This window comes from Mauremys mutica, chromosome 12 (assembly GCF_020497125.1).
Source record: "Mauremys mutica isolate MM-2020 ecotype Southern chromosome 12, ASM2049712v1, whole genome shotgun sequence".
NCBI classification, from domain to species: Eukaryota; Metazoa; Chordata; order Testudines; family Geoemydidae; genus Mauremys; species Mauremys mutica.
The window spans coordinates 43,931,017-43,947,471 of record NC_059083.1 but is presented as its reverse complement, the minus strand read 5'-3'; the positions used below and the strand labels follow the sequence as shown (position 1 = coordinate 43,947,471).

At 59.0% G+C, this 16,455-nt stretch overlaps 1 protein-coding gene across 1 annotated transcript in view; it reads left to right on the top strand.

The window, feature by feature from the left end:
- The first annotated feature begins 1,658 nt into the window (after positions 1–1,658).
- LOC123345951 (E3 ubiquitin-protein ligase TRIM39-like) overlaps positions 1,659–16,455 on the top strand; it is a 28,484-nt gene continuing 13,687 nt past the window's right edge. Inside the window, exon 1 of the mRNA XM_044983090.1 lies at positions 1,659–2,143. Within this exon, the coding sequence (XP_044839025.1) occupies positions 1,724–2,143 (420 nt within the window). The 5' untranslated portion in view covers positions 1,659–1,723. The remainder of the gene's footprint in view (positions 2,144–16,455) is intronic.

Sequence of the window (16,455 nt, the reverse complement as noted above, 5' to 3'; positions counted from 1 at the left end):
TTTCAATTCCTGGGGAAACCACTGCTCTCCAGGCACCAACCTAGGCTCTGGTTCATTTCATCAGGCCCCACCAACTTGAATACATCTAAGGCCTGGCCCACACTAAAAAGGGGGTTCGAATTAGGGTACGCAAATTCAGCTACGGGAATAGCGTAGCTGAATTCGAAGTACCCTAATTCGAACTACTCACCCGTCCAGACGCGGCGGGGTCGAACTCCGTGGCTCCCACGTCGACTCCACCACCGCCGTTTGCAGTGGTGGAGTACCGGAGTCGACCGCGGCGCTTCCGGAGTTCGAACTATCGCGTCTAGATCAGACGCGATAGTTCGAACTCTGAGAAGTCGAACTCACCGCGTCGACCCGCGCGGTGAGTATGGACCTGCCCTAACTTACTTATATATTCTGTAAGCTGTTCCTTCCCTACTTTGAGTGGAGCTCCTTCCCCCTTGCTGCTAATATTAATTGTGCTGAGTATCTGGTCACAATTAAACTTTTTAGTGAAGACTGAATTAAAATAGGCATTAAACACCCCAGTGTCAGTGACCGGGACTTGAGCAACCAGGCCTAGGGGTCAGAACTGGGGTCAGTAACCAGAACTAGGAGCCAACACTGAAGTCAGAGCTGATGTCAGGAACCTGAGTCAAGGTCAGAACTGGGTTAGCTGGAATGAGGCAAATCAGGGGCAAGGCTAGAACAGGGCAGGTGCTATCCCAGCAGTGCCTGATGCTTCGCACAACCTTTAAGTGCATCTGCTGCTGAGCTTAAGAGCTGCTCTGCTGAAACTCCCAACCAATCAGGTGCTGTAACCAGTCAAGCAGTCTCACTGCTCCCAGCCGTTGTCCCCAGGGCACCGGACCCTCCTCTCTCCAAGGACTCTGAGGCTTCACTGCTGGCCCCCGGCTCCTCCGGCCACTGCCAGCTCCAGTCTTCCCTGGTCCCACAACACTCCTGGCCCCAACCCATCAGTTTTTCCCCCTTGAGTGTTCCAGCCCAGAGCACCCACTGGGTCACCGACTATGCCAGATCAGGGGTGTTGCTGGACTAGGGAGGTTCAACCTGTAGCATCAATTATTATTTTCTATTATAATTTATTATTAAAACCGTACACTGAGCAGCGCAATGACATCCATGCGCACACTGTTAACCAAGGTGCGCTGAGGAAAACAGGAGTAACCAAAACACTGCTTTATAAAGGAGTTAAAAATAAATAACTAAAATAGAGTGAAGCTGCATTTACAGTGGCTTCTAGGAAACAGAGTAACTGTCAGGCCCTGGGAACAGCAGGTCAGAGCCACATCAAGTGACAATGAATTATTTTATGTAACAAAGACCTATGGGGCAATGGGCTTTAACACCACAGCCCTGTGGGAGGGGTGCTGAGATGGGCCAGCAAGGAACACCAGCCTCTCTGCCACATGGCCTATTTTTGCAACCACTGCAGATGGCTCACCCCACTGTGGTAACTTTTATCCCCTCTGCCTATTCGTTTCTTAAAGTTTGGAGGCTTTTCTGGGCTGTGGCTTCTGCCTTTTTTTTTTTTGGGTGGAATATCCTGCCGGAGCACGTGATTGGCTCCCGGTTGCACAAGCTGCTAAAAGAAGCTTTAAAAGGCTGCTTGTCCTTGATATTTTTCCCTTTTGCTTTCCGGTTGCCTGCGGGTGTGGTTGGTTGGGCTTCTGGCTGCCTGCAAAGGGCAGAGAGAACAGACACTCACCCAGCTGCGATGGCCTCTCCAGCTACAGCAAGGGACATAGAAGATGAAGCTATTTGCTCCATCTGCCTGGGGTATCTGACAGAGCCGGTGACTATCGCGTGTGGGCACAACTTCTGCCGAGCCTGCCTCAGCCAGTACTGTGCAGAAAAGGGAGCGGGGACACCCCTGACCTGTCCCCAGTGCAGAGCCCAGTTCCAGAAAGGGGAGTTCAGGCCCAATACCCAGCTGAGCAACATTGTACAAAAGCTCAAACAACTGGGGTTAAAACCAGGAAAAGGGCAAAAGGAGGATCTGTGTGAGAGACACGAGGAACGTCTCAAACTCTTCTGTGAGGAGGATGGAGAAACCATTTGCCTGGTGTGTGAGAAATCCCGGAACCACAAGTCTCACACGGTGGTTCCCATGGAGGAGGCTGCCCAGGAGTACAAGGTAGGAAATGCTGTTGACTTTGCTTAATTAAACCGCTTAAGGACCCCAGGTTTATCCCCCATCAATCCCAGGACAATCTTTCACACCTGGCTGCCTAAGGTTAGGCACCTAAACGAAAGGGGCCTGGTTTTCAGGGGGGTGAGCACTGGGGGTTGTGGGTAATGGGAAAAGATCCAGACATTTTTGCCCCAACACACTGCAAGTTTCAATGCCCGATAGAGAGAACAGGGCTGATGGCTCTTTGTGAACCTGCAACCCGTCTGCCAGGTGGAGTGGGCAGCAAGAAGGGCTGGGTTCAATATACAACACAGAACCAGCTCGAGCCCCCACCCAGTAACCTGGGCAAACCACATCCCACCCTGCGCGCCTCTGAGAGGCAAAACTTCCTCTCTCTAAAGCACAGAGCCTGAGTGTGGAAAACACAGGTGCTGGCTTCCTCGTTTCCCCAGGGGTGCTCAAGCCCTGCTCTGCACAGGCCCCGCCCCCACTCCATCCCTTCCCCCAAGACCACACTCCCACCCCACCTCTTCCTGCCCTGTTCTGCCCCCTCACCCGAGCGCACCCTGCCCTCGCTCTGCCCTCTCTCCCAATGCCTCCAGCTCTATACGTTCAGTCTCTTGAGGTTCCACCCTGCTCTTAGTGATTGTCAGCTCTTAGGCTTTGTCTACACTGCAAAGTTTTGCTGGCAAAAGTGATGCCACTTTAAAGCCGCTGTTGCGTGTGCACACTAGCTCCTTGTGCAGGCAGAGCACATTCACACTAGCAGCTCTTACATCCACACAGAGAGCAGCACGGTTAGTAGTGATCCCGCTCTGAAAACTGGCCGCCAGGGTGCTTTGCAGAGGTGAAAGTGGGCTGGTGCGGGCCGGAGCAGTGCTCTGGCAAGAGCCGTCCACCAGCCCGGCCTGCACACAGCCGACATTTGCTCCCCTGTCGGCGGCCCTGCCGGTAGGTCCCAGCAGCACGGCCGCACTAGCGAAGTTAAAGCGCTGCCATGGCAGTACTGCCTGTCGGAGAAAAACTCAGTTCTCGCTTTTTCTTTTGGGTGCAACAAAATCAAATACTTTATTATTTCTCCAGTAATTACAATGGAGGGAGAGAGTGCCATAGGACACAGGGTTGCCCCAGTCCCGGACAGGTCTCTCAACTGGTAAACAATTACAGCAAGCCTTTATACTTTTGTTACAGATAATAACTAGCAATAATACAGACAATAGAGAGCAACAACTACATTTTGTTTATACATAAGCCATTCTGCTATCTTGTTTGTCTCACTCCTAAGAAAAGCAAGCCTGCATATTTGGTTATCAGTTACAAGGTCGTAATAACTTTGTACACAGTTCTTTCCCTATGTCTCACACTATCCTTGCTTCTAGAAGTCTCACGTCATTAGGGTTACAGCTAGGCTAACTCTTGCTAACTGACTGACATGTATTAAGATCCCCTTCAAATCCTTATTAATTCTTTCCCTGCTTCCGCATGCCGGACCCTACCAGCAGGGCTGCCAACGGGGGAGGGGGGGGGGCAAAAGGGGCTGCTGCCCTCAGGGGCGGCTCTAGAAATTAGGCTGCCCCAAGCAGCGCGGTGCGCTGCGCCGCCCTTCCCCGGTCCCGTGGCGGGTCCCCTCTTCCCGCGGCTCCGGTTGAGCTCCCGCAGGCATGCCGGCGGCAGGTCCACCGGAGCCAAATGCCGCCCCCCCCCGGGAAAGGGCCGCCCCACGCGCCTGCTTAGCGCGCTGGGGTCTAGAGCCGCCCCTGGCTGCCCTGGGCCCCAGCTTTGGGGGGCCCTGTGGGGCCCAGGGTAGTCTGAGGGACTAGCAGAGGGCCTGGCGCCGGCCAGCAGCAGGGGTTGGGTGCGCCCCCACACTCACTGCAGCCAGCGGGAAGCGGAGCCACCCGGCCCCAGTCGTGTTGCTTGGGGGAGGGGGAGGAATGGAACCACCCCCTTCCCTGCACTCACCAGTGGTGGGATGCGGAGCCCCCTTGGCCCTTCTGCCCCAAGGCCCCCCCCTTCCAGGAGGCCAGAGCCACCAACCCTGTTAAGGACGCCGGGCCTGGTGCAGGAAGCACTGGTACGTCGCGGCGTCTACTTTCACTGACAGGGCTCAGAAACAGCCAGGAAGTACTGGCACTTCTCTGTGACTGCCTTGTTCTGCAGGATCTCAGCTTTCACTTTGTGTTAAACTGACTCTCCAGCTGTTCTGGTTGTGAAGAAAACCTCAAAACTGACCCACATGTAGGGATGCAGAGAGCTGGGCACAGCAGCTGGGAGAGGTGTGAACAGCTCCAGTCCCTGAGTGGGGGGTGGGCTCAGGTGCCTGGGGATGATCCTTTAAATATCAGCATTGTTAACAATTTCATTCACCTTGTGAGAGCGGAGAGGAAGAGTTACAGCCCAGCACCATGTACTGCCAGTGACACCTCCTTCCGGTGCCACAGGCGGGTGATGTTTGGGAGATGCCACCTTTTATTTTCCCCCCAGTAAAGAAGGTCCAGGCCCAGAGAGCCCAAGGGTATATTCTAGCCCCATGAGGGGAGACCGGCCCCAGGAGCCATTTGGAGCCAATCAGCAACTCCATCCCGTTTTGAACATCGCACCATCTCCTGTGAACAGACCATGCTGTCTCCTTTTGGTGACTCACATGGGTGGAGCTTATTTTGTGGGTGGATCTTCAGAGAATCCAGCCACCTTTGTCCCTCTGTCTTCTCCCCCAGTCTGATCCCTGCTCACTAATGAAGCTGTTTTGATGAGTGCAAAGGATGCTTTTCCGCCTCCTGTCTCTCATTAGTTCCTGCTGGCTCCCTCCCTCCCTCACTGCTTCCCTGCAGCAGCACCGCAAGGGTGTCACTGAACAGCTCCCCAGGAGCTCTCAGCAGCAGCTGCAGCAGCAGCCTGGGCCTTGGGCAGAAAAGGGAGAGAACTTGAGGGCCCAGAGGAAAGAGAAGGAGTGAAATGGGGAGATTCTGCAAGGAGCTCAGGAGGGGGCTCTCGGGGGCTGCCCTGGGTGCTGTACAGAGCCAGGCTGACAGGGCAGGAGCATGTTGCTGTGCTGTGTGAAGGAATCACATTCTGTCAAAGGGGAAGAGAGCCCTGGGGTATTACAGCTCTGGAGCAGTTATAATTATGGGTGGCACATTCCCCCAGACCGAGTGTTCCCTGTTCCTCACTGACCTCCAGCCACATCACAGCTTCACCCGGTGCAGTTAAGGGGACTGCGCTGGCTCAGGTGCTCAGCTGCTGCCTAGGGGAGGCCACATGTGAGCCCGGACAGATGAGAGCACCGTGGGGTCTTGTTCCTGGCCTGGGTCTGGGTACAGTGCAGCGAGGTGCTGCCCCAACCTCTTCACTGGCACCGGCAGGAGGGATCGTTCAGAACCTTCCCAGCTGTTTCCCCTCTGGCCTGTGCTCAGTGATCTGAAACTTTAGCTAAAAACACAGGCCTTGAGAAGTCCTGAGTGTCTGCAGGGAGCAGAGCCCCTGCTCTGAGACTGGCGTCTCTGCTCCCATGGGGCCTTTGGGGCCCACAGAGCTGAGTCTGCTGCCTCCTTCCAGGGTATTTTACTGCTTGTGTATGGAAGGACGATATCTATGGTACTCGGGCACCAATGATGCTGCCAAGAATGACCTTGAGCGGATCACTGCAGACTATGTGGCTCTGGGAAGAAGGATAACTGAGTTTGAGGCGCAAGTGTTGTTCTCGTCCATCCTCCCTGTGCAAGGAAAAGGCCTGGGTAGAAACCATTGAATAGTGCAAGTCAATGAATGGCTACGCAGGTGGTGTCAGAGAGAAGGCTTTGGACTCTTTGACCATGGGATGGTGTTCCAAGAAGAAGGATTGTTAGGCAGAGATGGGCTCCACCTAATGAAGAGAGGGAAGAGTATCTTCACAAGCAGGCTGGCAAACCTACTGAGGAGGGCTTTAAACTAGGTTCTCCGGGGGAAGGAGACCAAAGCCCTGAGGTAAGTGGGGAAGTGGGATACCAGAAGGAAGCATGAACAGGAGTGCGCAAGACGGGAGGACTCCTGCCTCATACTGAGAAAGCAGGATCATCAGCGAGTTCTCTTAAGTGCCTTTACACAAATGCAAGAAGTCTGGGAAACAAGCATGGAGAACTGGAAGTCCTGGCACAGTCAAGTAATTATGATGTGATTGGAATAACGGAGACTTGGTGGGATAACTCACATGACTGGAGTACTGTCATGGATGGATATAAACTGTTCAGGAAGGACAGGCAGGGCAGAAAAGGTGGGTGAGTTGCATTGTATGTCAGAGAGCAGTATGACTGCTCAGAGATCCAGTATGAAACTGCAGAAAACCTGAGCGACTCTGGAGTAAGTTTAGAAGTGTGAGGTGGTGTTGTGGTGGGAGTCTGCTATAGACCACCAGACCAGAGGGATGAGGTGGACAAGGCTTTCTTCTGGCAACTAACAGAAGTTACTAGATCACAGGTCCTGGTTCTCAGGGGGGGACTTCAGTCACTCCAGTATCTGCTGGGAGAGCAATACAGCGGTGCATAGACAATCCAGGAAGTTTTTGGCAAATAAATGTATGGGACAATTTCCTGGTGCAAGTGCTGGAGGAACCAACTAGGGGCAGAGCTCTTCTAGACCTGCTGCTCACAAACCGAGAAGAATTAGTAGGAGAAGCAAAAGTGGATGGGAACCTGGGAGGCAGTGACCATGAGATGGTCGAGTTCAGGATCCTGACACAAGGAAGACAGGAGAGCAGCAGAATATGGACCTTGCACTTCAGAAAAATAGACTTTGACTCCCTCAGGGAACTGATGGGCAGGATCCCCTGGGAGAATAACATGAGGGGAAAAGGAGTCCAGGAGAGCTGGCTGTATTTTAAAGAATCCTTATTGAAGTTGCAGGAACAAACCATCCCGATGTGTAGAAAGAAGAGTAAATATGGCAGGCAACCAGCTTGGCTTAACAGTGAAATCCTTGCTGATCTTAAACACAAAAAAGAAGCTTACAAGAAGTGGAAGTTTGTACAAATGACCAGGGAGGAGTATAAAAATGTTACTCAGGCAAGCAGGAGTGAAATCAGGAAGGCCAAATCACACTTGCAGTTGCGGCTAGCAAGGGATGTTAAGAGTAACAAGAAGGGTTTCTACAGGTATGTTAGCAACAAGAAGGTCAGGAAAAGTGTAAGCCCCTTACTGAATGGGGGAGGCAACCTAGTGACAGAGATGTGGAAAAAGCTAATGTACTCAATGCTTTTTTTGCCTCTGTCTTCACGAACAAGGTCAGCTCCCAGACTGCTCCAATGGGCAGCACAATATGGAGAGGAAGTGACCAGCCCTCTGAGGAGAAAGAAGTGGTTCAGGACTATTTAGAAAAGCTGGATGAGCACAAGTCCATGGGGCCAGATGAGCTGCATCCGAGGTTGATAAAGGAGTTGGCTGATGTTGGCCATTATCTTTGAAAAATCATGGCAATCGAGGAGGTCCCGGATGGCTGGAAAAAGGCTAATGTAGTGCCCATCTTTAAAAAAGGGAAGAAGGAGGAACTGGGGAACTACAGGCCAGTCAGCCTCACCTCAGTCCCTGGAAAAATCATGGAGCAGATTCTCAAGGAATCAATTTTGAAGCACTTTGAGGAGAGGAGAGTGATCAGGAACAGTCAGCATGGATTCACCAAGGGCAAGTCATGCCTGACTAACCTAATTGCCTTCTATGATGAGATAACTGGCTCTGTGGATGAGGGGAAAGCAGTGGACGTGTTATTCCTTGACTTTAGCAAAGCTTTTGATACGGTCTCCCACAGTATTCTTGCCAGCAAGTTAAAGAATCATGGGCTGGATGAATGGACTATAAGGTGGTGTGACAGACCCAGGCCGTGGGGTACAGGAGTCTGGTCCTATTAGTATCCAGGAAGTGGGCGGGCGAAGCCCGCCCACTGCTAAAGGACCTCCCCCCAGCCTAAGGGGAGGATCCACAGGTCCGGGACACTAACTAAGTACGTGGGACAACCAATGAAAAAAACAGGAGCGGGAGTGAGGTCATAGGGCTAAACGAAGGGAACCGGATGGGGACACCGAGCAGAGAACCCCGGACAACGCCCACTGCTCCTCGAAGGCGTCAAGGGAGCCAGTGGACGCCGCCCAGAGGAACTCCGCCCGGATGCGTGAACGGACGGAGGAGCGGAAATAGGCCCCACAGTCGCAGGAAATCCCATCGGCCAACCTCCCCTCTCTGGTTTTATAGATGGCCAGTTTGGCCAGGACTAAGAGGAGGTTGACAAGGAGATCCCGCGACTTCGTGGGGCCACGGATAGGGAGTGCATAGATAAACAGGTGAGGGGAAAAGTGCAACCAAAAACGCAACAGGAGATCCAAGAGGAGCCGGAACAGGGGCTGCAACCTGGCGCACTCTAAATAAACATGCGCCAGGGTCTCCTTCACGCCGCAAAAGGGGCAGGTGTTGGGGACAGGGGTAAACCGCGCCAAGTACACGCCCGTGCTCACGGCCCCATGAAGGAGCCGCCAACTGACATCCCCGGCGGGCCTCGGGACTAGGGCAGAATACAGACTGGCCCACCGGGGCTCCTCACCCTCGAGAGGTGGCAGGAGGTCCCGCCATTTCGTATCGGGGCGGGACGCGAGGGTGAGGTAGTGAAGCGTGTGGAGCACGAGCGTGTACAGATGTTTTCTTGGCGCGGTCTGGAACAAAACCGGCTGCAGATCGGGCAGCCGGCTTGCAGTGAAAGGGCGAGGGGGGTGATTGGGGCCACGGGGCAGGGGTCCGATAAAAAGATCCACAGGGCCCGGGGTGGAAGGTGGGCGGGGCGTGCCCTCTCGCAGGACCCGGTCGAGGTAAACCCGAGCAGCGGGCAGTAAAGCGGCCTTCACCTCCTGAAGTACGCGCCGGGGGGTACGAGGGCTGGAGAGCCCCATGCGCTGAGCGAGCGTCAGGGGATCCAGCCAGTCTCCCCGGTCGTAGTCCAGGAGGTCTCCGACCCTGGTGACTCCTGCCAAGACCAGCCTCTGGCGCACCGCGGGGGACTCCGCCACCTGCACACGGAGCTGGGGGTTGTGTAGCAGGGGCTCCGCGAGGAGATCGACCCCCACGGTGGCCGCCACGGACCTGGTCGTTGAAAAGAGCTTCCAGGTCCGGAGGAGGTCTTGGTAGAAGACCGGCAGCCCAGAGAGGTCTCGCGGAAGACCTCTCGGATGGAGAGAAAAGAGCTGCCGGTCGTATCGGAGCCCTCGGAAGCGACGGAGGAAGGTGTGTGCCAAGACGCTCCACGCCGGACTACCCACACCGTACAGGAGCCTCTGCAGGGCCTGGAGGCGGAAGACGTGGACCTGAGTGCGCAAGCACTTCAGGCCCTGCCCCCCCTCCTCCAGGGGCAGGTGGAGGACCCCTGCAGAGACCCAGTGCGTTCCTGGCCAGAAGAACTCCAGAACCGCCGTCCGGAGGTTGGCCAGGAAATCCGGGGCCGGGACCAGGGTGTTGAGCCGGTACCAGAGCATGGACAGGACTAATTGATTCAGCACCAGCGCCCTCCCTCGAAGAGAGAGGCACCGGAGTAGTCCTGTCCATTTCCGGAGCCGCGCCCTCACCCCGCCCTCTAAACCATGCCAGTTCTCCGGCGGAGACGGATGCGTGGCAGAAAGGTAAACGCCGAGATAGAGCAGCGGACCCGCGCTCCACCGGATGGCCTGAAGCGCGGGTGGGAGGGAGCTCGCCTGCCACCCGTCCCCTACCACCAGGCCAGAGCTCTTGACCCAGTTGACCCGGGCGGAGGAGGCCGCCGAATAAATGGCCTGGCAAGCCTCCACCCGCGCCAAGTCGCCCGGGTCCTGGACCACGAGGAGCACATCGTCGGCGTACGCCGACAGGACCAGCCGCAGCTCCGGCTCCCGGAGCACCAACCCCGTCAACCTCCGACGGAGGAGACAGAGGAAGGGCTCGATCGCCAGAGCGTACAGCTGACCCGAGAGGGGGCACCCCTGCCGTACTCCTCGCCCGAAGCTGACCGGCTCGGTCAGGGTCCAGTTGAGCCTGACCAGACACTCCGCGGAAGTGTACAGCACCTGGAGAAAACCCACAAACTGGGGTCCGAAGCCTAACGCTTGCAGAGTGCCCAGGAGATACCCGTGATCCACCCTGTCGAACGCCTTCTCCTGATCCAGGGACAGGAGGGCGAACGACAGACCATCCCTACACCCTAATTCCAGAAGGTCCCGGACCAGATACAAGTTATCAAAGATCGTGCGGCCCGGGACGGTGTAGGTCTGGTTCGGGTGGACCACGTCCGCCAGCACGGACCCTAGCCGAATCGAAATGGCCTTCGCAACGATTTTATAGTCCGTGCTGAGGAGCGAGATGGGACGCCAATTCCGTAAATCGCGGAGGTCCCCCCTCTTCGGCAATAAGGCGAGCACGGCTCGCCTGCACGAAAGAGGGAGGACCCCGCTCCGCAAAGACTCGGCCCAGACGGTGACTAGGTCTGGGCCGAGGACGTCCCAAAACACGCGGTAGAACTCCACGGTCAGCCCGTCCATGCCCGGAGATTTATTGGTGGGCATGCGACGGAGGGCTTCCGAGAACTCGGCCAGAGTGAGAGGCAGCTCTAGCCGGTCCCGGTCGCCCGCGCTGACCGTTGGGAGTCCGTCCCAGAGCACTTTGCAAGCGTTAAGATCGGTCGGATCCGGGGAGAAAAGAGCCGCGTAGAAGGCCCTGGCCCTCCCGCAGATCTCCGCCGGATCCGTGAGGGGGGTGCCGTCCTCCGCCAGGAGGCAGGTGACGTGCTTTTTGGCCCCCCTCCTTTTCTCCAGGGCGTAGAAGAAGCGGGAGCCGCGATCCATCTCCCGAAGGAGGCGGATGCGGGATCGAACAAAGGCACCCCGGGCTCGATGATCCTCGAGGGCCCGGAGCTCCTCCCGCTTCTCCCGGCACGCTCCGCAGAGGGATGGATCCTCGGGGCTGGCGGCCAGACGCCTCTCCAGCTTCAAAACCTCCCGTTCCAACTGCTCTATCGCCGCATCCCTCCGTCGGCTGGCGCCCCGGGTGTAGTCGCGGCAGAAGAGCCGGGCGCGCACCTTCCCCAGGTCCCACCATCGCCGCGCCGAGGGAAAGGCGCGTCTCTGCCCTCGCCAGGCCAGCCAGAACTCCCGGAAGGACGCCACGAAGCCCACGTCCTCCAGCAAACTATTATTAAAATGCCAGTAGGCCGGCCCCGGCCTCTCCGCGCAGAGAGAGGCCGTCACGGTGGCAAGGTGGTGATCAGAAAAGGGGGCCGGCCGAACGCTGGAGGAGTGGGCTCGTGAAAGGTGGAAACGTGACAGATAAATGCGGTCCAGCCGGGAGTGGCGCGACCGATGGGCCTCCACCCGGACGAAGGTGAAAGTCGAGACGTCGTCCGGGTGGTGGTCGCGCCAGACGTCCACCAGGGAGTGGCGTTCGACGATCTCCCGGAGGACGTCCGCTGCGGCCGGGCACTGCTCGGTCCCCGAGCGGTCCCGTTCCTCGAGGGTGGTGTTAAAGTCCCCGCCCAGGACCAGGCACTCACGAGGATCCAGAGAGCCGAGGAAGGCGGATGCCTGCCGATAAAAACGCAACCTCTCCGGGCCCGATGTCGGGGCGTAGACGTTGACGAGATTAACCACAAGCCCCTCCATGCGGACCCGGAGGTGCAGCAGGCGGCCCGGCACTGCCTCGGCGATCCCCAGCACCTCGGGCCGTAGGTCGGGGGAGAACAGGGTCGCCACTCCCGCCGAGCGAACCGAGAGGTGACTAAAGTAGACCCTGTCCCCCCACTCCAGCCGCCACCTAGCTTCAGCGGCCGGATCCGTATGGGTCTCCTGCAGGAAAACCACAGAGTACCCTCCGTCCCGAAGGAAGGAGAGCACCTGGCTCCTGCGGAGACCCATCCTACAGCCCCGGGCGTTCAAAGTGGCAAAGATGATCGTCGCCATGAGGAGTGCTGGGGGGGATCCTCGCCGGCAGACACGCCCACGGCCTCCGTCGGGCCGCGCAGCAATCCGTGACCAAACCCGTGGGTGAGTAGAGAGTCACGGAAGAGGCAGACCCGCCGGTAGGTCGCGGCGGCCTGCTTCCCGGTCCCCTTACCCTCCCCTATGAGGGCCTTTGCGGCCCGGAGGATTAGATGGAAATCCCCCCATCGCTGGAGCGCAAGTTGGACTTTGTTACGGGAGCCACGGACGTCCTCAAGGAACTCCCGCAGCTCCTCCCTCAGCGCATGGGGGGGCGGGGTAACGGATCGAGAACCGTCCCCCAGCGGGGCCCCCGTCACAGCCCCGTGGCCCACCGAGGTGGGCAGGCAGGGGGCAGACCCTCGACGTGGCGTCCGATGGGCCGACGCCACGCGGCCCGCCCCGCTCCCCAGTTCAACAGGGGGCGGCGGAAGGAGAGCAGCAGCCCCTGATGGGTCAGAGCAGGGGAAAACAACTAAGGCCGCACCCTGGGGAGCATCCCCAGGGGCAGCAGTGGCATCACGGGAGGTGGAGGGGACAAGAGTAGGGCAAGGGGTCGATTGGCCCACACCCAAGAGGGACACCCCCTGGGAATCGGGTCCGGGTAGCGGGGCACCGACCGTCGCCTCAATGGGCTCGGCGGCCGTCAGTGAGGTGCCACCTGCAGCCGGGCTGATGGAAGACCCCAGGGGACCCTCGGAGGCGGGAGCAGAAGCACCAGTCAGGAGTAGGGAACCCGGGGACAGGGGGACCGTAGTGAGGTTGCTCAGATCGAGGCCCGTTTGCAAAGGGTCGTCCTCCCCCTGTGTAACTGGGGTCAGACCCAGGGCCTCGATCTCCTCATAGATGGAGGGGAGATCGCCGTCCGCCACCCCGGGGCCCTCCCTGCCAGCACCCGAAGCGACGCCCACCTCAGCGCTCGCAGGGGGAGCGGATGGCAAGCGGGCAAGAGGGGCTCCCTTGGTGGCGTTCTCGGGAAGGGACCCCGGAGGAGGGGCAGCGTCACTGTCCGGTGCTGCCACGTCGTGCCCAGCCAGCACCACAAAACGGGCGTCGTCAGGGGGCAAAGCGGAAGGCTCGTCATCAGAGACCCCCTTCCTGCTCTTCCGGGGGGCCTCCGAATCCGAAAGATATAATGGGACCGGAGCCTTCCGCTTGCCCCGCTTCCCCTGCACTAAGGACCAGCCCTCCATGGCATCATCCGGGGGCTGGCTAACAGGGGTCAGGTCTGGGGGCAAGGGCAGCGGCTTAGGGACTCGGGGAGGCAACGGAGGGGCAACAGGAACGAGGGAGGAGTCTCCCTGGGGCGGGCCCTCTCTCACGCCCGGCGTTATCTCCGCCGCACCCTCTTCCACAGCGGTGGACTGAGAAGGAGGAGGGGCAGCGTCAGGTGCTGGGCAGCTAGGGGCACTGGCGGTGACGGGGCCGGCGCCATACCGGGGCTCGGGGGTCCCGGACGCTCCTCCGTGCCGGGCCAAGGGGCAGTCCTTCCGGACGTGCCCCATCGCCCGGCAGAGGTAGCACCGGGCCTCCCCCGTTGAATAATGCACCCGGTAGCGGGCTCCCTGGTAGGGGACCACAAAGGACCCCTCGAGCGCCTCTCCGTCACGTGCCGCCGGCGGCAGTTGAAGCTGCACTTGCCGGCGGAACGAGAGGACGTGACGGAGGGCGGGGTCCTTGCAGCCCAACGGGAGAGGGCTGATGACAGAAATAGGGCGCCCCAGGGCAGAAAGGGCGGGCAGCAGGGCGGCATTGGGCAGGAAGGGAGGGACGGAGGTCAGGACCAAGCGGACCCCCAGGTCTTCCAAGGGCTCCAGGGGCACAAACACGCCCCCCACTGCCAGACCCGTCTCTACCGCTTCCTCGGCGGCGGCCTCCGACGCCAGGAAGAAGACCACCTTCCCGTACATTTTGGAGGCCGCCACAATGGCCGTGGGCCCCACTACCCTCGCCAACGCCCTCACATAGGTTTCGACGTGGGGCGAGGCGGGCACCAGGAGGCAACGGACGCCGTGCTTCCTAGTCAAGGTGGGAAAGGGGCCCCGGCCGCTAGAGATGGTAGTGGAAGTGGCAGGCAGAGGAGTAGCGGCAGGCGGGGGGGCCGCCGCCACCTGGGCATATGCCCTGGGGGCCGGGGGAGGGACACCTGCGGAGCTGGTAGAGGGAACAGCGGGGAGGGATGCCGCGGCCGGTAGCGGGACCACGGCAGCGGGGGTAGTCCCCGCCATGGAGGGCCTGGTCTTTATAGCTGGGCCCTTACCCTTCTTCCCACCCCGACCTTTCCGACCGGCTGGGGGGGCTCCCTCCGAATCGGAAGGGGCGAAGGACGTGGCAGCAGCGGACGTCTCCCCGATACTCGCCGTTGCCGGTGCCCCAGCGGGGGCAGTGGCAGGTAAACCGGCAGCGGCGGTCGAGGTAGAGGCTTGGGGATCGGACACGGGGGTTTCGGGAGGAGGGGCGGTGGGAGCATCGCGAGGGGTCTCCCCCGCCGCGTCCCCTGCCATAACGAGAGCGGGAAGGGGGACAAACAGCGAGGGGAGGGGAGGGAAAGGAGACGACCACTCCTCCCCGCTAGGCTGCAGGCAGGGAAGGAGGGTGCCAGAAAGGGAAGGCTAAAGGGGCATGGGGAGCAAGCAAGGACCCAGGGGCGGGAGGGTGGCAGGCCACCGACCCAGAGGGGAATTCCGGCTCCTCTAGTTGCACTAGGGGATCAGGGGGGCTAACAGCATGGGGGCGGGGTGCAGTGAACAAGGGCAAACTCAAATGGGGGAAGGGCACAAGTGCATGGGAGGGGGCATGGGCGCATGAGGGGAGGGGCCAATCAGGGCTGGGGGATCACAGGGCCGGGGGGGGAAAAAGTCAAACTAGGAACAGGGCAGTGGGACCACGGGGCTAGCTGCAGGGCTGGGGCAGGACAGTCAGGGCCACAGAGGAAATGGGTGGGGCAGACAAATGTGGCAAAGGAGAGGGGGCCAGGCCAAGGGGGTGGGGGTGGGGGGTGCGCCCACGGGCACTTGTGCAAAAAGTCAATGCAGCTGGCTGCTGCTGCAGGCCCAAATGGTGGAGGTGGGCGTGGCAAGCCAGGTGAGCAGCTCAGTCCCAGAGGCAGGAGAATGAGGCAGATGGAAAAACGCCAGCGGGGGTGGTGGAGGGGGCAACGACGGTGGTGGGGGCGAAGGGGGACACAGATGGACCGGGGGCAGGCTCCACGCCACACCCCCAGTGTCCCAACAGACACAGTCCAAGCCCCCACCACAAGAGCACAGTCCGAAAAATACTCAGTCCTTAGGTGCCCCCTCCACGGTGGCCTTCAGAGTCTCTACGAGGTCCTCCAGCAGCAGCAGGCAGCACTCTCCTTCTCCTCGGGGCTCCAGCAGCTCCCCAGCAGCTAACACAGCAGCTCCAGCAGCTCCAGGTGGTGGTCTGGTGGCTAGGCAGGAGGGACCCCGCTCAGAAGATGGTGGTGGTGGCTTCCTCAGCAACAAGGCCTGGAGCTGGGGTCCCTCACTCCCCTCCTCTGGGGAGCGGGCCAGCAGCCCCCCCCCCCCAGGGGCTGTAGGTGGAGTAACAGCAGCAACTGGGTGGTGGGGGGGAAATCTACTAGCCAGCCAGCAAGCAGACAGCAGAGAAAGGGGGTGGGTGGTGGTGTCTAGCCCAGCCAGGGGAGCAGCCGGAGCAGCAGCAGCAATGAGGGCCCAGCAGGAACAACAGCAGCAGCAGCCCTCTCCCTCCTACCCTCTACAGCAGAGGAGTCAAAGGGAGGTCTTCTGGCCACTGGAGAAAGAGTTTTCTGTTCCCTGAGTGACCAGAGCAGGGGCTGCACTAGAGTAATCAGGAACCTGCTAGAACCAATTAAGGCAGACAGGCTGATTAGAACACCTGCAGCCAATCAAGGCAGGCTAATCAGGGCACCTAGGTTTTAAAAGGAGCTCACTCCAGTCAGGGAGGGGGAGTCAGAGGAGAGGAAGTGCGTGTGAGGAGCTGGGAGCAAGAGGCGCAAGGAGCTGAGAGTGAGAGGACGTGCTGCTGGAGGACTAAGGAGCACAAGCGTTATCAGACACCAGGAGGAAGGTCCTGTGGTGAGGAAAAAGAAGGTGTTTGGAGGAGGCCATGGGGAAGTAGCCCAGGGAGTTGTAGCTGTCATGCAGCTGTTACAGGAGGCACTATAGACAGCTGCAATCCACAGGGCCCTGGGCTGGAACCTGGAGTAGAGGGCGGGCCCGGGTTCCCCCCAAACCTCCCAACTCCTGATCAGACACAGGAGGAGTTGACCCAGACTGTGGGGAAGATCACTGAGGTGAGCAAATCTGCCAAATAAGTGCAGGACCCATGAAGGTAGAGGAGGAACTTTGTCACAGTGGATAGA